The sequence below is a fragment of the Monodon monoceros genome, unplaced genomic scaffold, assembly GCF_005190385.1.
Source record: "Monodon monoceros isolate NGI ecotype Baffin Bay Population unplaced genomic scaffold, NGI_Narwhal_1 Super_Scaffold_21, whole genome shotgun sequence".
Taxonomy (NCBI): domain Eukaryota; kingdom Metazoa; phylum Chordata; class Mammalia; order Artiodactyla; family Monodontidae; genus Monodon; species Monodon monoceros.
The window spans coordinates 158,944,648-158,965,994 of NW_021703778.1; the positions used below are offsets into that span (position 1 = coordinate 158,944,648).

The window sequence follows — 21,347 nt, forward strand, 5'->3', positions numbered from 1 at the left end:
TTAGGTAAAACACCTCCACACGTGGGTTCATCGTTGTCACGGGGTCCCCTGCCTATGACTCTGGGATGGGTAAGAGACCAGAGGCTGGCATGTGGGTGGGTTTGCATATCGCTTCTACGCACCCCTGCACGTTCTCACCTCAAGCCCTGATGGCAGAGTGGAGGCTTCCCGGTTGTCCTGGACAGCGCAAGACCGCTGTAGAGATGGAGTGGGAATGCTGTCAAGGAGTTTTTTGGGTTTTTCGTAATGCACAGGGAACTATTTGAGATTTTTCACTTAAGAACTGAGAACAGAAAGATTCCAAATCTCTTAGGCACCTGTGAAAACGATCACGTTCGGTAAAATCAGAGACACCTCTTATTTCTCCTCATTGCCACTGCACCGATGTCACATGACTTGAGTACCGCCCTGGGAGGACTGAGGTTTCCATGGCCTGTGGGTGGGGTGGTGAAGTAAGTACAAAGCAGCTGGTTCCTCATGCAAGGACAGAGGCTGGGACTTTATTTACAGCCCTGGAATCAGCATGCTATTCCAGTGTTTCCATACGCAGAATTCACAGCACCCACAAAGCCAAATTAAAGTCACCTGTGTTTCACAGAGTTGCCATCTGTATTTTCCAAGGCCATTACTAGCTCTTACACTCTACCACCAAGAGTTCCCTCTGCTCACGCAGCCACTGTCTGCACACAGTTGCATCATAACTGTGAGAAAGTATATCACCCTCCCCCCTTAAGACATCAGCGGGATGCAGGAAGCAGAGACATGAAATGCAGTACTGGCTTTTCTTATCTTTTTTTTTTTTAGAGAGCCTCTGCATGTTTGTTTGTTTTCCTATGCCTTTCCTATTGTTCAGAAACCACAGTACACATTGGAATGGTCGACATTCTTACCCAATACAGTGAGTAAAAATCTGACCTACCCAAATTCTGGCCACATTCTCACTAACCCCCCAAACTAAGCATACAAATATATGAGCAGCATCGACAATCGACTCAGCCAAGAAGCATCATCTCAGAGGGAGGCAAGGGTGGTTTGCTAACATCTAGTACAACTAGGACTTTCAACATGGAACAGTCCTCACAGAACCCAAAGCAGCCATTTCCTCTGTGTGTGTGTGTGTGTGTGTGTGTGTGTGTGTGTGTGTGTAGGCGTCTGAGTAAGAAATGTCTGTCTATAGTATATGAATTCATAAAGTAATCAAAGGTAAACTTTACTACAATTGACTGCAAATAAAAACAGCTTAAAATTCTTTAGTCTTAACACCATGCAAAAAATGCCCACATGGCATGAGTCCCCTAGGTGACAGTGTGCTTGTAAGGTGACAGAGTGAGTCTACACAGGGCACGGACCTAATGTGGATACCAGGCTCCCAAATACATCTGGTCTCCATCAATCACCAAGAAAACAAATCCCAGAGGGCAAGAGACTAAGCTCTCATCTTCGCCTAAAATGAGTGGGGCCCGTTAGTCAGTGTTTACAAACCCAGGTAGTAATGTTCTTAATAAATGTAATTAACTCATGGACCAGGGAGTGTTTGGTCAGAGAACTGCAGAACTAAAAGGGACCTTAACGCTTAGCTGTGTTCCGCTCCCTTGATGTGCTGACGAGGTAACAGAGATATAGGCAAGGGGCCTGAGGGGCCCAAGATCACAGTCTGGGACTGGGGAGCACAGACAAACAGTCCCAGTCACCTTAGCTGTAGGTCGGGGACACCCGTACCTACACACACGTAAGGCCCTTCCCCAAAAGTGATAAAGTCCTAGAGTCACTATTGGATTAGGACTGAGTGTTGAGCTGAAGTCTCTCCAAATTGTCCCTTGGTTCTCACCACATCCATGTGGAGGAGAAATTCAATACCCAATTACCAGGAGAAACAACGGACACTGCACACTGAAGTTACTGCCCCTGTGCTCTATCCATGTGCAAAATCAAAACGTTTTCTCCAGGTTGACGGTGGGGTGGGGAATGCAGGTTGGAAGGACGGGGCTGTGCCGACGCGTATGTAGAATTTGTAGCAGCTTTGCCTTATCCACGCAAATTCTACGTGTTACTTGGTCCTATCTTAAAAAGGTAACTTTCAAGCAACTCCAAAACAACTGGCCTCCCCCCAAATCTTAGCTTGTACACATGAAGTCTCAGCTTCTCCTCTGGAGAGTACGTTATAGCTTGTCAAACACTCTGTCCACAGAGCTAATGGGTCAATCTCCACAAAGGGTGGGCTCTTCTTCGACTTTATTCATCAGGGCCTCGGCCCCATCTGTACTTGCGGAACTCCCAGGCAAGGGCTATTTTCGGTCCCTCCATATTACTGTGATCTGACTCATCTGGACGAGCATTTACACACACACCAACGCCTGTTCTGTTTGGTAAAGTGTGCAGCTTAGAGCTTTGAATTGTTTTATTCCAGCTGTAGGCCGAGTTCCTGCAGGATAAGCAAGTAAAGTGCAAAAGCGTGCTTTCAAAGGGCATTTTTAACAATACAGAAAGGATGCCACCTAGAGCATTCCCAAAACTAAAACCAAAATAATGTCCAATCAGCGTCTGCAAGGGCAACTCGTTAGGCCATGTTTACACAAAGACCTCATACCGTCTTGGCAGTAAAGATCTTCTCCCCACCTCTGTATGCTGTGTCCTTGAAACTAGAAAGACACACATTCACACACACACACACACAAACACACTCACACTCACAAGGGTGCATGACACGGACGCTGTAGCAAAGTCAAAAGCAGACTTTGGTCAGATAGACTTTGAATACCAGCTCCACTACCTTCTTGCTGTGTGATCTTAAGTAAGTTACTCACTTAGCTTCCCTGAGCCTCTGTGTCTTCAACTGTATAATGGGTTTCCAAACACTTCCCGGAGAGTATTGCTGGGAGGTTTCAGTGAGCCCACGCCCATAAAGTACCTCATCTAGAGCCTGGCCCATGGAAGCCACTGGATACAAGACAGGGAAGCCGCTTGGCCAGATCTGCCTATAGGGTCTAGAATTTTAACCCACTATTATAAAGAAGGTACCAAGTAACAGAGGGCGGAAACCCAAATGAATGAGATCCTTGGACAGTTTAATCAGGAAGCTTTTAACTTGACAGAATAAGAAAAGCCCCAGTTATCTACCAATTTCTTAAAACACATTTTATGTCAGGCTGGAATGATTCCCACAAGAACCAACACCCACACCCGCATATACATTGTTTTCCAAGTGTCTATTTATTACTATGTGGACACAGGATGTCATCAGTGAGCCACAGCCCCGTGGAGGCGTTAACCGAAACCGACCTCGGACAGGAGGGGTCTCATCAAACTTGATTCTTACTTGGCTCCTTTCCAAAAGCAATGCCAAAACTTTAAGTAGAGCCTAAAATTGGGGGGTGGGGGCGGGGGCCAGAGGGCTACATGTGTTCTAGACAAGGGAGAGCTGTGTATTTGGGGGAAATGGGCAGGAAGAGGTCTGCCATGGTTCCAGTAGTCAAGGATGTGGTGGGTATAATTTTCCCTGAAAGCCCAGAAAGCATTAGATGGTTTCTGGAAGTCTCTGCTAGTCCTGTGATCTTGTGATAAATCTCCTCTCTGTATTAGTTATGTGACATCTGCAAACAGTGGCACCGAGCCTGGGAGGTCCATAACCAGCAACTTCCCAGTGTTGCCAGGTCCAAATGCTTAAGTGTGTGGCACGAATAACTAAGTTTGAACCCGCGTAACGGCCAGCCAACTCTGAAAAAGGCTGAGGCGCACACAGGCTGGTTGGCCTAGTACGTGTTTTTCCCTTTCTGATAAAAATTCACTTAGAATCTTCCTCTCCAAACCTATGACTAGCCACTCCCCCCTTTCCTTCACTGGATGTTCTAACCTCATGGAACAATCATAATTATCACCCCTTGTTGGTTGCTCTTTGCCTAGAAACAATCAATCCCAGTGGTGTTCCAATTTTAGTGACTAGCAGGTGTGAGGAGAGAAAGGAGCAAAGGAAAATAAGTGATGCTTTTGGAATAAAGGAACACCCACACAGGAAAGTGAAATCTTTCAAATACTTCTTTTAAGTATTATTTTTTTAAAATGGCAATAATGGCACTTAAGCTGCAAGCAATGAAAACAATTCAATCTCCTTGTACAAGGGTTGGTTGAGGGATTAATTTTCCTTTTGTTTGCAGATAGCAAGATTGGGCCTCGGGTCACTATGTCTACCCTAAGACACCCAAAGGGACAAGAAGCCCTGAGATGGAATGATGCCATGGTCCTCCTTGGTGTGTCTCAGACATGCAGGATGTCTATAAAAATTTAGGATCAGCTAGACAGAACAGCAAGCCACCGGCATCGTGCAAGGCAATAGTTTTGGTATTTTTCCCCCCTTATCAAAACAAATTGTAACAGAAGTTCCACTGGAAAAGTGAACATGAACATTTCAAAAGCCGGTTTATTTTCACCGTTGCACCCACTGAGGAAGATGCATGATTTTTGCCTGTAACCATACAGCGGCTGAGGCTGAGTTCTCACCAATGCTTGCACGTTCTTTGGGACACCTGCCCCGGTGAGAAAGACAAAATTCAGTAGGCTTCTGCCATTGGTTAAGGTAATATCCACAGTGTGATATGTTTGTGATTTGTTTTTCTTTTGTAATGAGGAAAGCAATTGCACCTTTTAATATGTGCGCTCTGATCTGCTTCCAACAAATTCCAGGTGCTCTCCGGTCCCAAGGACATTCATTTGGAGCTTAGAAAGGCTAGGTATGCACTGAACCGTTTGTATCAAAACTGGAGCTCAGAGCAACATTCTAAAATGTCCACTCTAACCCAAGTTACAAGTACCACTTCACACCCCAATCCAGTCCCCTTCTGTGTGCGCACATATCGCTAACGGTAGGTTCAGGAAATGACTCCATTTAAAAGACACACCTGTTCCTTTCAGACGTATGGTCTAAGGAATAGCTGCCCTTTTCTACCCGCCAGAGCGGGGCGGCGCTTCACTGGGGCACAGCATCGCCTGGACGTGCCCTTGACCTCTGCGGCCGTGACCTCCTATGCCTGCGAAGGCTCCCTGGGTGTCCTGCGGTCGAGATGGAAAGTGAAGTCCTTGTTCTTTGATTCCTTTGGGCAGAGCAAGCTTTCTCAGTCGTTTATGGCACAGTGAAATATATTCTTCGATGCTATGTAATTTCGGACTAACGAGAAGTCTTGTTTAAGGCACGTGTCTCAGGGTGAATTAAAAAACAAACAAACAAAACCCACAACGCTGGGTCAAGTCCAATGTCCTTACCGTTTAGTTTCTGCCTTCAAGTAACGCGTTGTTCTCGCGCTCCTGGTCTTTGGTGTCCGTGGGGGCCACGCCATTCTCCATCTCGGCCTGCGGCTGGATGCAGTCAGTCAACACGGCCGTGCTCGAGTGGTCCGGGTTACACACCTTTTCCGCCTCCTCCTCTCTCTTCTCCTCATCCAGGGAGTAATTCCGGAAGGTCCTGTAGATCTTCTGAACATCCTCGGGCAAGGTCTTTCTGATGTCCTTGTTCTTCCTCTTGGTGAGCCTGGAAGCGGACCCGAACTTGTTGATTATGTTGTCCTCAGAGGCTCCCTGCCCGTGTTTGTTGAGCTGCTCGGACCCCTGCAGGCGCAGGTTGTTGGGCCGGTTATTGATGCTGTCCTGGGACGAGGCCTTGAAGCGGCCCGCGTCCAGGGCGGCGAAGACGGAGCGCTTCTCGGGGGAGAGCATGTCGAGCGAGTGTGCCCTCTGGTCCAGGCCCAGGCGCCGGCGCTCCATGCTGCGGAGGGTGGCCGCCCGCTGCAGCTTGTCGTGGATCTCCACGCTCAGCCGCCGCCGCGTCTCCCGGAACTCCGCCGTCACGTTGGCCTTCCACTCGGCCGCGTGCGCCTTGATTTCACCCACCTGGCGGAGAGACGGGAAAACAGCCACGCGCTGAGGCATCCTCCTCCGCCTCGGCGTTCCGCCCCAGGCGCGCAGCCCTCGGGTGTCCCCGCGGGAAGGGGGCCGCGGCGGGGCCCCCCCGCATCGCCCAGCGGGAGGGCCGGGATGCTACCTCTGCCCTCGCCCTTCCTGCCGCCTAGACACCCACCTCCGAATGGCTCGGGTCTAACGTGGCTCGGGAAGGCACACCTGCTGGGGAACCCAATGGAAGCTTGAGATCTGGAGACCGTGACTGAAGGAGGAGAGGCGTTTGGCATTCTGGGGCAGAGATCAATGTTTGGAGTCGGACAGGCCCGAGTTCCCGTTGTTTCCGCCCCCTTTTTAATCGTCTGGCCTCGTTCCTCCAGCATAACTCCGGGGCGGTCGTGCCTAGCTCACGGGGTTTTTCCTGTTACGTGAGGCAGGCATGCATCTAGCACGTTCAGCAGACACAAAGCAGGTGTTCAGCAGGTCCTTTGCCCTTCCCTGTCCCTCCAAGATCCATCTCTATCTGGGAAAGGTGACCCACCTGTCCCAGTTAGCCTGGGAATGTCGCGCTTTTAAAAGGGAAAGTCCTCAGTCCTGGGCACACTGGTCAAGGTGATCACCCTATATCTGGGCCGTGCTATGGCCTTGTGCTAACCCTGGTTTAAGAAGACCCTCCAGGGCACATGGTAACCAAACTTCCAGGGTCAAGGTGCAGGAAGGGGGCGTGTTCTGCCAAAGCCCACAGAACACACTTCCTTAGAGTGAAGTTTTGCATGAGGATCAATCCCAAATCTCTGGGCTCTTTTTCAGCAGGGCTATTAGTTAAAGTCTCATGCTTTCCTGTACAGATGAGTAACTCGGACTTTTGGATTGAGGAACGTCAGTATTTATGTTGTGGCTTTCTCTTTCGTTATAGCTGATTTTCAGCAGGCCAGTTAGCTATCTGGGGAATCGGACTAGAGAGTGCATTGACATGGCTTATGCAAGCCAGGAAAATTAAAGCATTGCCCCCAGGAGTGATCTGGGAGACGTCTCCATTCAACAACGCTCTCCTGGGGCCTTCCACATCAAATGACCACGTTCTGGGAAGGGAACAGTCACCCTTAAAGAGGCTGCCCCTCTTTGTGTTTCTTTGGGTTTTATCTCCTTTCCTTTCTTTAGCACATTCCTTCTCTTTACTTTGCCCTCCCTCTTTCTTATTTCTTTTCCTCTCTTTCCAGATGAACTACGTGGACATTTTTTTAAAAAAACAAAATCTACCTTTCCTCCTTATGCCTTCCTTTTCTTGCCTCTGTGTAGGTTTCCATGCACATTTATTTGAGGAAGGAAAGACTGTGTGCCCCTGGCTACAGAGATATACTTGTTTCTACAGATCTGATAACCAAGAGGGGGCATAAGTGAAAGGGACCCCTTGAGTTCACTTCCCCACGGCCAGCCACAGTTCAGTAACTTCAGTCTCATATGGAATTGAGAAAAATTCACATATTTGCTGATTGGGGACAACTGCACACCTCCCTCAAATGTAATCTACCTCTGTTATGTTTGTTTGTTTTTCTTTTCATTTCTTTTTTTAAAAATAAGTTGTTGTTTACTAGTCTTTCCAGGAGCTGTGGGCTGGTGGGTCATCAGATTTTCGCACCTGCCAAAAAAGGATCCAGAAATAACTGCTATTCCATTTAGCCTGGCGTTTAAAACAATTCAAGGATTCAAAACGAGGAAGCCTAGAAGCCCTCCATTTAGTAGGACACAGTCTAGCCCACAGAATAGAGATAGGTAATTCTTAACACGAGCCTATCTGATCTCAGGAACATTCATAGAATCTGGAAAGGGGTCCTACCTCTTCTTTTGTCTTTTTGGACAGAACCCGTAGCCAATCTCCGATCATACTGAGGACAGCTGCAAAGTAGGCAAGGCCAACAAGGATCCAAAACCACACTAGGGGCTTATACCACTCCCGGTAATGGATGCCAGCATTTCCCCCTGAAAACAACCAAATGTTACTTTAACCAGGATCTAGTATATAGTCTTCGCAGAGCAAACATATCCCAGTCTGTGTAGCAGAAATGTCGTCCATCACCATCTAACAGCTACTAGGCTTGCTGTAATACACAATGTGACATCGGTGGGATGGCAAGGAAAAGACGTGTCTCTTCCCTAAAGTAGCCTGACCTGTGGCTTAACTTCCTCTGAATCTTGACCACTAACCATAATACCCGTAACAAAAAATATTCAGTGGCCAACTTGATCCACCTAGTCTAAACCTGAGCTTGACGATGAATGACTTGAATTAGAAGACAACAGAGCAGGCCCGGTTGTCAAGTTTTTCTTAAATTGCCTTAAATTTAATAAAAATAAAATATCATTAAATAATCCCGAATGGTTGGGAACTCTTGGAACCATGTCCTTCTTAAGCACACATGCATGAACCAAGAGATGAGTAGATGTATGGAAGTAATATTAGACTTAATGGTATTCCTGAGACTCGGACCCAAGCAATAGTGCTAACCAAGGGATGGTGTTCACATGATGCTAATCCATAGGGTCAGTTAGACTGAGCAATTAGAATCACCGTGCTAGAACGAAAAGGGACCTTCAAGGCCAGCTAGTTCAATCCCTTTACAAATAGGGATTACAGTAAAAATCCATCAGACCAAATTGACTAGTTGCCTGACTGCATTGACTGCTGTCCCATTGAAAGGAGCAGTCATTATTCCAAGTAATTAGCCTATTTATTCTAGGCCTCCTATAGGCACTGCCTAAGGTAGCCATGCAAAAGAGATTCCAAGCCCAGCACCCTCTCCTAAAGAAGTAAGGAAGCTCCATGAAATAACTAACAGCCTTGCTCTCACTCTGTGAGATGTCGTTGCCCACTGAAGCAGGCAGGTGGCCATTTCTAAGACAACCAACTTGAACCATGGATTGGTAATTATGGTACCACATGGTGAGTGATCACTGGACTTTCCCACTGGGGCATGTTTGTAACCTCATCTAGCATCCTTGAATCCATGCTGAGCTCTTATGGTATCAAGAATACCTCCCAAAGGCAGCTGGGCAGGCACTGTGGCTTGTGGCTCTTTTCGGGGTGACCAAACCCACTTTGCAACGCCGCCCGCGAGGTTTCCATAGCTACAGCCACTTCTTAAAATTAGAATTCCAAATTTTGCTAAAGGGCTCTGTGGTTAAACCCCCCTCGGTTTGGTGTAGCTGCCTTGTTTTGCCCTTTCGGGCAACTCTCCCCACTCAGCTTTCTCCAGGATACAGTTGGAGTTTCTGCAACATTAAGTGGGTTTCGAGGTTCATTTCATCTCTGCGCTAGGCTAGAGAACTCTGCAGCTTTCTCCTTGGAGCTATCTAAAAATAAATATTTACCTTCACAAGTCACCATCACCCAAAAAAGACTGTCGCTAGGGTGCGCTAGCGAACAAGGCTGCCTGTTCCTTTATCAGTTGCTAGCCTGGAATGCAGAACTCAGTATGTGCTCCCAGGCAGGGTCCAAAATGCTTGTAATGTTGTTAGACTGTCCTAAAGTGAGTCCGCTACAAAATAAACCAGCACTTGATCCTGCATGGTGACTGATGTTCTGACCGATATTTCTGAATTGATGCCCTGTCAAGTCACAGCAACCATCAACTCTTGTTAATGTATCTTTTAAAATGACGGGCATCCTTCCCTTTTGCTCTTAAAAGTATTGCCAAAAGGTTGTGACATACTTCCAGTGTTCTAAGACATGCATTCTTCAGATTGGTCTATGTTAGCCCTGGAAACTGCAGTTTAGAAGGGCCTGGTCCAATTGCAGTCAGCACCGTGAATTATAGAAGACCCGAGTCTGCGGAGACTTCAGGACAAAGGAAATATGGCTCTGTAATCTGCGGTGAGTAAGGGAGTTAAAACAGTGCTATACAGGGGACCCTGCTCAATATTCTGTAATAACCTAAGTGGGAAAAGAATTTGAAAAAGAATAGATACATGTATACGTATAACTGAATCACTTTGCTGTACACCTGAAACTAACACAACATTGTTAATCAACTCTGCTCCAATATAAAATAAAAAGTAAAAGAAAAAAAAAAGAAAGGTACTCTGTGGGACACATACTTACATGTACAACCACCGTTATCAAAAACCCATGGGGAAAACGTATCCATTTTCTCTCACTCAGTTACAACAAAAACAGACTTTAAAACATTCTAACAATTCTATGTGTTTTTCTGTAGATTTGCCCATTTGCTCCATTAAAATCTTCCATTGTTAAAGGTCATTAAAAAAAAACAAAAAAAAAAACAGTGCTAGTGGCAGTCACAGCCTTACCAGGTAAGTAAACATCAGCTCAAGTGCTGGTGTGCACTACTGTAGTCACAGCCCATGGTGGCTCATAAGGATAAATAACAAATTTAAATCACAAGTAATTTTTTAAATCTCATACTCCCAAGGCTGTGCTATTTGTGCCCCAGATTAACAGGTTGACAGATGGAACTGAGCGCTTGGTTAGAAAGCAGGGTTTACCATAAGTGCCCTCCAGAAGACGGCCCTCCAGACAGGCCAGTGTTAGCACAGGGGGCTCTGCAGCACAACAGAGTGCAAATGGTGCTGGTGAAGGGCTTCCCTGGTGGCGCAGTGCTTGGGAGTCCGCCTGCCGATGCAGGGGACGCGGGTTCGTGCCCCGGTCCGGGAAGATCCCACATGCCACGGAGCGGCTGGGCCCGTGAGCCATGGCCGCTGAGCCTGCGCGTCCGGAGCCTGTGCTCCGCAACGGGAGAGGCCACAACAGTGAGAGGCCCGCGTACCACAAAAAAAAAAAAAAAAGAAAAGAAAAAAGATGCTGGTGAAATAGCTCTAAACTGCAGCTGCCGTTACATGTGTTTACCTGGGACTGGAACCTCAGCTGAGTTTTCCCACAGTGCAGCTATGGGTGATGCTAAGGAATTAACCAGACAGCTGTTCCTCTTACTTTCCTCATTTCTCTGTGTGGTGTCTTTCCAGAGCTTCAGGCCTCTCATCAAATGGCATCAAGTGACCTCTTGCCCAAGCTGAGGATCTGCACAATGGTTGAGCACTGTGCATAAGGAAAGATTGGTGGGGTCCCAGGCCTCGGGCTCTTTGTAAACAATTTTTAATCCCTTTGACTTTGCAGTTCTTAGTCCTTAGCCAATAAAAAGGGAGAAAAAATTAAAACGCTATTTCTACAAAGTGGACTTCAGTCTTCCTCTTCCCAGTTGGAATAGCTACAAAATCACTCCAGAATTAACCTGGAGACGCACCTGCTGACCAGCCTTCACAGCCTCTCCAGAATTTTCTGTTTTCCAGATTCCGGGAGAGGAGATCCCTGTCCTCTATAAATGTATAACTTATGATAGAGTTGCTTGGTCAGAGTGTTCACTTCTTGAAGTAGAAAATGACCGACTCTCTGACCACCTAGAACTATTCCATTAGGAAGGAGAAGGATGGCCTCCTCCTTCTATTCCTGCCTTCCTACCACGCTCGGAAAGCGGTCCACGTAAGATGTCAGATCTCATCTCAATTTTCAAGCTCCCAGTCCCTAGATGCATTTGATGGTGGTTTTCTTTTGCTTCCTTAAGCACAGTTCATTGGCATTTATTTTTACAATGAAGGCTATTTCTCCTATATACATTCATGCAGAAGCCATTATAATATTATATTCCCTCGGGGCAGTTTTCAGCTCCTGGTAGGTCACCTGAGTCTTAAGTCTTGCATCCGGACATGCCCAGGACAACTTCTGCCGGGACAGCGGCTCTCACCTCAGCATCAGGCAGCTTAATCTGCAGATCACTGCAGACTATACTCTACGCTAATTTCTCCAGAGTTTCGTACTTGCCACTTGCTAATATAGCCTTTATCAACTGATTCAAGCAGCCTTAATACAATTCAGAAGTCCAAAATCCAATGAGAAATTCATTTCACTCATAATTCATATGGTGATAAGGACACTCTGCAACCTGGGGAGGGAGAGGCTGGCTTCCTTTCAAGGCAGCAGCCCGCTGCTGTTTACATCGCATAGGACCACGGGCTTGAAACAAGCCTGTGCACAGCAGCAGTGATGCTGAGCCTTTTTCATTTGCTTCTCCCACATCTTTTCTCATGGTTTGGAAAAGCACTGCCGGCAGAATATTTTCCCCACCAGGGCCCTGGTAACTGGGATGCCCAGGGTGCTTACCTGCCACAAAATCACCAAAGCCAACCGTGGTGAGAGTGACCACCACAAAGTAAATGGACTCCAGGGCCGTCCACCCCTCAATGTATTTGAAAATGACAGCGGGGATTGTCACAAACACAACACAGCCGGCCAAGATGAACAGGATGGTCGAGATGACCCGGATCTTGGTCTGACTCACTTGCTTTTTCTAAAGAACAGCAAAAGAGAAAGAAGGAGAGGCAAGTCAGCTCCATCACCCTGGATTTGGAAGACAGAGGCAGAGAAAAAAACATCAGTGGCTTTGAACCTCTCTTTGGTCATGGGCAGCTTTGTGAGAATCTGATGAAAGCTGTGGACCCTCTCCTAGAGAAATGCACATTCAGAAGTTTTCAGGGGGTCTAGGGGTCCTTGGGCAAGAAACCCCACTTAGCTTGGGGTTTAGCCAAAGAATCATGCCCATGGAGTCCAGAGATAGACTGGAGGCACACTGGTGTTCCATTGAATGGCACTCAAGACAACACTGGCATGGCAACTAAACTGAATAATTTACAGACTGTCATCAGGGGACCCTAGCACCATTACTCAACCAAAGCCACATACTATCATAAATATATATTTAACACCAGAGTGCCTGGACCTTTGTACATTGCTTAGATTGAGTTTCTGCAAAAGTACACATTTACGTCATGGAAATCCTCACCATGTGATCTATTTTCTAGTTATTGCCTTCCAGTAACTTAGCAGAGAACCTCCAGAGTACAGAGGGAACTTTGCATTCATACACCTCATTTTACAGATGCAAAAAGAAGCCAACAAGGGTAAGGAACTTGCATAAAATGTTGCTAATTAGGGGCAGAGCCAAGATGCGAATTCTGGCATGATCTCAGTCCGGTGCGCAGTGATGGAAACCGACTTTCAAGTTACTCAAGGATTCACCAGTTCAAAGTTGCCAGAGTGCTCCTCCAAGGACAGAAACCAGACTAACCTCCGTGAAGAATAGGCCTTCCTGTTTCCCCTCTCGGAAGGAAGACTGAGAATAAAAACTTGTCACTGAGGGCTTCCCTGGTGGCGCAGTGGTTGAGAGTCCGCCTGCCGATGCAGGGGACGCGGGTTCGTGCCCCGGTCCGGGAAGATCCCACATGTCGCGGAGCGGCTGGGCCTGTGAGCCATGGCCACTGAGCCTGCGCATCCGGAGCCTGTGCTCCGCAACGGGAGAGGCCACAACAGTGAGAGGCCCGCGTACCGCAAAAAAAAACAAAAACAAAAAAAAAAAAAACTTGTCCCTGAGCGACCTTGTCAGTGTCCAGGAATTCCTAAACTTTCATCACAGCAGGGTCACGTCAGCCAGGTTTCCCAGGACAGAAATGGTCAAGAGAGATTCTTCTACGATCAACCACTCGGCTTGACCAGGAAACGCTAGCCAAGGCAATGACTAGGCCTCCAAGATACGAAGCTTGATGATGATTCTGCGTCCCTTCCTCTCATTCACCTCTTCCTCCTTGACTTACGGAGACAAACATCAGTACCACCTCTTCCCTGGAAAACGCCAAGGGACAAAAGAGCTGGAAAAGGAGTGGAGAGGCTGCTCTTCTGTGTAATCATGCCTCAAAACCATCCGTCCCACCTGCCTGGGGTCCTGAGTCCCAGGTATGTTCAATACGGCAGAATGGAATGGGCAGGTAAATGATAGGAAGAGTGGAGAATATTTATTTGCACAAATCTCAATCAGCATTATTTACACTCCGGTTCCTGGATCAGTATATTCCCCTAAATATTCGTAGGAAAAGCTAAAGACATACAATCCTTTATAAAAAGGAGTCAAGTTCTCTAACTCCTAAAAGAGTACTCAGTATATAAAGTGGGAACAGGAAAAAATAAATTGATCCAAGCTTTTATATAGTTCCCTCCCCATCTCCTCAGAAAAGCCATCAGAAAAAAAAAAAAGATAATTTATTGATATTTTTGAAACTGCATATGAAAATACCATTTTTCCACAAATGAAAGTACTGTGACAAGATAAATTACCTGAGAACCACAAGGAATGTTTTACCCATTTCATGAATTTCCAAATAGGATATTATAGAACTTTGAGGGGGCAGTTAAGGCCCCTCTGAGAATCCAGAAAATTAGTTATTATTAGCCTAGTTTTGTTTGTAAACATGTACACAACTCCAAAGCCCAAAAGGAGATTTTTACCACAGATCATTCAGTTAATCAAATCGCCGGCAATGGGAACATCATTTTCCCCCTCGGTAAATCGTCTCCTCAAATGCATAATGAAATTAAAGTGAATTAAATGTTTGTGAGACACTAGTTAAGTCAGAAATTAGGATGTGAATGCAACTGCAATCCAAATGAGGTTGAGATTGGCAAAAGAGAGCAGCACGTACGGAGGAAGCTGGAGACATTCCCAGGCTCCAGGAGGTGGGCAGAAGGGAAGATGGCACCGGACAGCATTTGTCTTGTAGAGGAGAGGAAGGTGTGTAATAAAGGCTAGATGGTGGAGTCTTAATTGCATTATCTGTTGGAGAGTTTACCTGCAAGGTAAACATTTCACCACTGCTCACTGCCCAAGCCAACCAACATGTCACTGCGTTGCTTCCTCCAGACATCCTAGGGTGATGCTCAGAGAATCCTTGGAGAATTTAGTCATCGGAGTATTTTAGGGACTTACGAAATCAAGTGTCTTGCATGCACGTGTGTGTGTAGGTGTATGAAATTGCGTATACCCATACTTCACTATATAAGGAAGAGATATGGGTGTAAGATTTTGGCAATATCTGTTATTCTGAATACTCATGTTTTTGCTGCCCTCTAGACACTTAAAAAAAAAGAACAGTTGCCTTAATTGAACATTTTAAACTGTAGCTTTCAAGCTGGAACCACAAACACGTCATCCAGTGATCTCTGGGCTTCTTATCCTCATTAGCTCTGCACCCATTCACTACTACGGTAAAATGGTGTTTAAGAACTTGGCGTCTAGGGGCAGCCTGCTTGAGACACATCCCATCCCTGCTGCTAAATGACTGAGTGACCTTGGGCAAGTTTCTCGATTTTTCTGGCATCAGTTTCTTCCTCTAAAAATGGAGGTAAGAAAATCCACCTCATAGGATTGTCTGGAACATTAAATAAGTGTGTAAAAGCTCAGCACAGTGCCCGCTAAATGCTTGATGATTGTTAGCAATCATTTTTGATGTAAAAGTTCAAGGCTTTCCTTAAATGTGGACATTCCCAGATTTAATGTTGCCCTTTGCTATTGAGGAAATGTTCCCTCACATCTGGCTTAAGATAATCTTTGTTTAACTTCAGGTGGTCACTGCTGGTTTTCCCTTCCTGGATACATTATCTCCTATAATTACCTCCTTTTCAATAAGAAAAAAGTCCTCATTCTCCCTTGGTTCTTTTGTGCTGACTCTGGACTGAACTCTCAGACAGTCTCAGCTCACAATCTTGGAAGCTTTTTTACTTGCCTTTTAATTAATTTCCCCCAAGTTTTTCATCATCCTTCTGAAACTGACAAGAATTGCCGTTAATGGTTGCGGTGTCAGGAACCAGCTGCAGAGGGTCCCTGAAAGGCACAGCCTTTGGGTTCCTTGAACTGCCCCCCTAACTCCCCCACCACTTAGGGAGTCAAGCTGTGTTTCCCTGGTGGGGTTGCTAGGCAAAATCCCATTGCTTATTTACCAGTAGGCAGAGCAGCTAGCAAAAAGCTTTGTGAGAGCCCAGATCTGACTGAGCTAATGTGTTTTTAGGCTAACAAAATTGTTATCTGGGAAGAGATGGTTTGATACAATATTTGGGCAGAAGTGATAGAATAGTTGTATATATCTGTCCAAATCTCATTTTCACACTTTTTGGATTAGAATAGATGATGTGGGTTTTCCTTCTCCTTATGCAGATGGTATCATGCAATACTATTTCCCACGTCCGACTGGCACTAACTGTAGGAATTTTTGAGGAACTCAAACCACACCTCCTGTACAGTTCTTTTAGTTGTCAAAATTATGTGCAATTGTTCCAAAGAGCAAAATACATTTCATAAATAGGAGGCAGGGGAGCCGGCTCTAAGAGCTCTCCTTTGAGAGAGGATGCATGTGCTGACAATTCGGGTAGTGTTTACTTGTTTCAGACCTCAGAGGGCTAAGCCACACATCCAGTTCTCATCAAGGATAGTGGTCTTCCCCTGTTTGTTTACTTCCACAATCTTATTTTAGAGAACAAGTATATTTCTATTCATTTGTGGGCTATTTCTTTTTTGATTTTTTACCCCTCTCTAATATCTATTCTTCTTTTCACTTTTATGAGATTTCTTAGAATTCTGAGGTTAGCAATCCAGATTGTTGTGTATGGCTGAGAAACTGTTTATTTGCTGTGATTTTTAGCCAGGACATTGGGGATTTTATTCAATAATAAAGACACCGTCATAAAAACCCTAGGACAGGAGCTAGGCATGCAGAGCTCTAGTTTATGGTTCAGTTTTGTTTTGTTGAAATGCAAAAACATCACCATGGTAATACAATTGAACTGAGAATGATTTCTCAAAATGGAAAGATAATAGGAGCTGCCTCACAAAAGAGTTGACTTTATTTTCTGATACTATTATGTTTTTCACAAAGATTTCTTTTTTAAAAGTCCAATTCTAACGAGTGGTTTCAACATCACAACGAATAGCCATGTAGTACCAGCAATTCTATGAACTGTGAGGAGAGCTGTTAAACACCATTTGCCTATAATCTCCACGGCAGAGAAACTATAAACACACATTAGTAAGAATCGTGCAGTAAAATCTCCGTGGGGCCTACTGAAAATGTCCTACTCAAAAGCAGGATAGTATCTATACCAAAAAAAAAAAAAAAGAAAAGTTATATCTAACATCTGACTCTGAGCCACGTTGCAGCATCCAACAGATTTTTGGCCAGTTCAGTGCTTTGCTGGTATGGCCATGCAAAGTTTTTGAAAATGCTTTTGGTGTATACAATTAAGTTGTTTTTATCACTGAAATGCCAACATAGGTGCATCTGTGATGAAGAAAAATTAAAATCCAGAAATAATCATAATTCTCAGCTGTTCCACTCCGGGAACAGTTTAATTAAAATCTTTGAAAGTTTTCTGTTCAAAAATTCCGTGGCTTTTAACATTTGAAGATAATTCTCTATTGGAACACAAGATTTTTTTGCACTTAAAATTCAACCAGGTAATTCATCCAGCACATAATTATTAAGAACCTTTTACATGTCAGGGGTTGTTCTAGTTGCAAGGGACACAGGAGTTAAAAAGAGAGAGAGAAAGTTCCTTCCTCATGCACACAAAGTCTAGTTGGCTGGGGCGGGGTGGGAACATCTGAGTCTTTGGCCAAAAAACAGTCTTTTTGGCGCTGTCCATGGTGCCCAGCCCTGGTCTGACCATTGAAGGCAAAGTTATTACCTAATGACATCCCAGTGATTAAAAATATCACCTGGTAGAGAAGAAAGGAATATTCTTGTAGCTATTGTAAGTGGAATACAAAAGTGTGCCACCTGTAACGGAAGATGTTTGGATCTTTGTTAGCTAAGCACTCAGAAACTATGTCCCAGAAATCAGAACAACACATAAGTGATCACACCAATGGAGGAAACACCCAGTTGTAACCGTGGCTGAAGAATGATCCTTCTCTTTAATTGAGGTATGAAAGGCAGGCCCATGGTAAGGAGAGGAGGCTGGGGACACCTCCTGATGAGCCACATCAACAGAATAACTCCTGGCAATCCTGACAGATGCCACACCCAGCTGCTCACCTATCCAAATTCTAAATGTATTTTACCCAGATTTCAGCAGCAACATGAACAACGTTCCCACCGAAAAATGCCCTCTCCACCACCATACACACAAGCATATAATGATAATACTACAGTAACTAGGCTACAGACAGCTGAAAGGTAGACTCACTCTTCTCCCTCCCTTTGCTAACGAGGGTTCAAGGTCATAGTTCATTGGCCAAACAGTCCACAGTAGTCAAGACACAAGAGCCCCCGAATAGAAAAAGTGTTCCTTCCCATCCCTGCTGCTTTTTCCCTTGTTCATGGGGCTCCACACGCTGTAACACACAGGCCTCTCTCCAGCCTCTGACTCTGATGCAAGAACTGAGAACTCAGCCTCTTCCTCTCTTCTTCCTTTTGGGAACAAGCTGCCCTCAAGAAGTACCCCCTTGTGGGGCTTCCCTGGTGGCGCAGTGGTTGAGAGTCTGCCTGCCGATGCAGGGGACATGGGTTCATGCCCCGGTCCGGGAAGATCCCACATGCCGCGGAGCGGCTGGGCCCGTGAGCCATGGCCACTGAGCCTGCGCGTCCAGAGCCTGTGCTCCGCAACGGGAGAGGCCACAACAGTGAGAGGCCCGCATACCGCAAAAAAAAAAAAAAAAAAAAAGTACCCCCTTGTGATCTCCTGTCTAATTCTCAGGTTGTACTAGGAAACCCGTTTTTCCACAAATATAAGCCAAATTCTCTAGTGTTGAGGGGACGTAGTAACATTAGGTTGGGATCTGTCATCTCCTTTGTCTTATTTCTCAGTTGGTACATACCTTGGGTGGGAAAGAGGGGATGCCGTTTATTTGGTTCTTTCAAAGATCCCAATCATCTCAACTCTGTTACCATGTTTGTTTTAAAAATTTTGGCGATAGCTCAGTAATTACTCCACTATGAAGGGGGGAAGGAAGTCAGACCACATACTGTGGTGTAAGTTCTTTTCAAAGGAAGGTAAATTCTCTTCTTTAGATTGTGGCCCCTCACCAGGAAGGAGCACATGTAACAAAAGGGGAAAAGAAAGAGTGAGATTACAGTGGGCCTCCTGCTAAGAAGATAAGGAATTGGGAAAGACAAGTCCTGGCTGGGGCTGTCTAGGAGAGACAAGAACCTTGCCCAGGGTCTGGCGGCGGGGGCGAAGGGGGCGGAGTTGGGGAGCAATGATCATAATGCATCCGCCTAACACACGAGGTAAGTAAAATGCTCACTTGCCCCACTGTGGCTTAACAAGGAGCTCTTCACTCTTTCTCGTCCTTCCTGGCATCTCTTAGCCATGTCACTGTTGACTGGAACCAGCATCTAAGAGCACCCAGGAAGCATGGGAGAGAAGAAAGCCTTCAAATGCCCTCACCTTGGGTATGAGTAGCCCAGAGAGAAGGCATCTGTGAGCTTCTGGTGGGCTTCCTGGAATGACTGTCTACATGTCCAAGAATCAAGATAAGTGACAAACAAGCATGTATTTTCTGTGGTCTTATTTATCTTGCCTGTTGGAAGATTTGAAGAAAGCCCCCAAGATCAGCCAGATTTAGGTCAGCAGCTAAAAAAGCACCTGGATATAATTGAGTCAATCTCTGTAAAAATTCCTGAGTTTTATTGCGGAAGTGGAGAGCAAACCCTTTCCCAATGGTTACACCCTTTCTTTCCTTCTTTCTTTCTTTTTAGACAGATATTTTTAATGAAAGCCCAGAGGGATGCTCATCCACATAAAACTATAAAGAATAATGAAATAAGCATTAAGAACTCATATAGGGAAAAGATGTGTGAACTACAAGAGAAAAAAAGGCAATGAGAAGCAAGAAAAATTAAGAAAGCCTTTGAGGGGCTTCCCTGGTGGCGCAGTGGTTAAGACTCTGCCTGCCAATGCAGGGGACACGGGTTCAAGCCCTGGTCCGGGAAGATCCCACATGCCGCGGAGCAACTAAGCCCATGCACCATAACTACTGAGCCTGTGCTCTAGAGCCCGCGTGCCAAAACTACTGAAGCCCGCGCGCCTAGAGCCCATGCCCCGCAGCAAGAGCAGCCACCGCAATGAGATGCCCGCGCACCACAACGAAGAGTAGCCCCCCCCACACCCGATCACCGCAACTAGGGAAAGCCCGCGCACCGCAATGAAGACCCAACACAGCCAAAAATAAATAAATAAATAAATTTATTTAAAAAAAATTTTTTTTGGAGGTATTAGAAGGCTTTCAGCTGGGCTTGCACCTCTCTGTTTGAGAAACAAAGAAAACAGAAGAGAAAGAGATATGCTTGAACCTTTGAGTTAGACTGGAAACAGAGAAGTTTAAATAAGAATGGAACATGGCTTCATAGAAAGTCACCCAGAAATAAATCTTATACTGGAAAGCCCTGCACTGAGGGAACTTGACAGAAGCATCAAGAACAGAGAAATTTTCTTGAGCAGAATATTTTCCAAGCTGTGAGTGAAGTTGAATCCTATAACTTTTCTATTCTTTCATTCAATAAACATTTATCAGGCACTACTCTCCATCAGTTACAGGGCTAAATCCACAGGTGAGAAGAAACAGAATGGCCCCCAGCCTCACAGAGCTAGTCGGGGCAAGACAAACATTAAATAATCACACAAGCAAGTATATCATCACAGCTTGAGAGAAGTGCCATGACGGGGAAAGAATTCACTGAATGAGAGAGTATAACAGGAAGAACTGATGACATTGTTTGCCTGTCCTGTTCTCCCATATATATGGCCCATATATATGTAATACCTCAAGATTCACCCATGGTAGTAAAGGGGGTTACTGCAAATGATTCAAGGCAGGAGACTGGTGCTGGAGAGAAACAACCCTGCAAGGAGGCCAGGGAGGTGAAGGAACTCAGACTTAATGTACTTTTTTGGTTGGTTCCTGCTCCTGGCAGAATTTTCATTGATAGCCTCATGGCAGAGTCGTCCAAAGTGGGTATCACACATCCTGATAGACTTGTCCTCTTTGTATCTTACTCAAGTTTTATACAGATCCCTCAAGGACATTCCAAGTTCCAAGTGTGTATGCATTGTGGGCAAATAAATCCATAATTCATCTATGTTTATTCATCTATCATTTTTCCACGATTATTAAAGAGTAGCATTGTTCTTTAATTTGATTAGAATGGATTTCATTAGAATGTGGATTTGATTAGACATGACCAGACAGAAGCCTATTGGTATTACTAAATGAACACACACAATAAATGTCCCAGTTGTTAGTTAATTGGCATATTTTTTTTCTTTTAAGAGAATTAAGTTATATACAAACCCTTTAATGGAGCTTAATGTAATGACTAAAGTATACCTTCATCTTTCATGAAATGACTGGGCTGTTTAGCTATGCAAATGATAGCAGGCGTGGACATCACATGCGCTATAAGATAAAATAGTAAACAGTGGTCCACTCTTAGGTAGGAGTTGTGTCTCTGCAGGTAATAATTTCTTTAGAAAAGTATTCTCTTTAAACTAGAAGTATTCTCATCTAGTTTTAGATGACTTCAATCCTGCAAAGTGTTTAGCAGAGACGCATGCTTTATTTGAACAGTTCTCC

General features: G+C 45.3%; 1 protein-coding gene across 2 annotated transcripts in view; it reads right to left on the bottom strand.

Moving 5' to 3' along the window:
* Window positions 1–4,609: 4,609 nt before the first annotated feature.
* Window positions 4,610–21,347, bottom strand: part of KCNK10 (potassium two pore domain channel subfamily K member 10) — a 138,001-nt gene continuing 121,263 nt past the window's right edge. For both annotated transcript variants that reach the window (XM_029238543.1, XM_029238544.1), the window contains exons 5-7: window positions 12,056–12,242; window positions 7,721–7,863; window positions 4,610–5,877 (exon numbers count right to left, since the gene is read on the bottom strand). In XM_029238543.1, coding sequence (XP_029094376.1) covers window positions 5,257–5,877; window positions 7,721–7,863; window positions 12,056–12,242 — 951 coding nt within the window. In that variant the 3' untranslated portion in view covers window positions 4,610–5,256. The remainder of the gene's footprint in view (window positions 5,878–7,720; window positions 7,864–12,055; window positions 12,243–21,347) is intronic.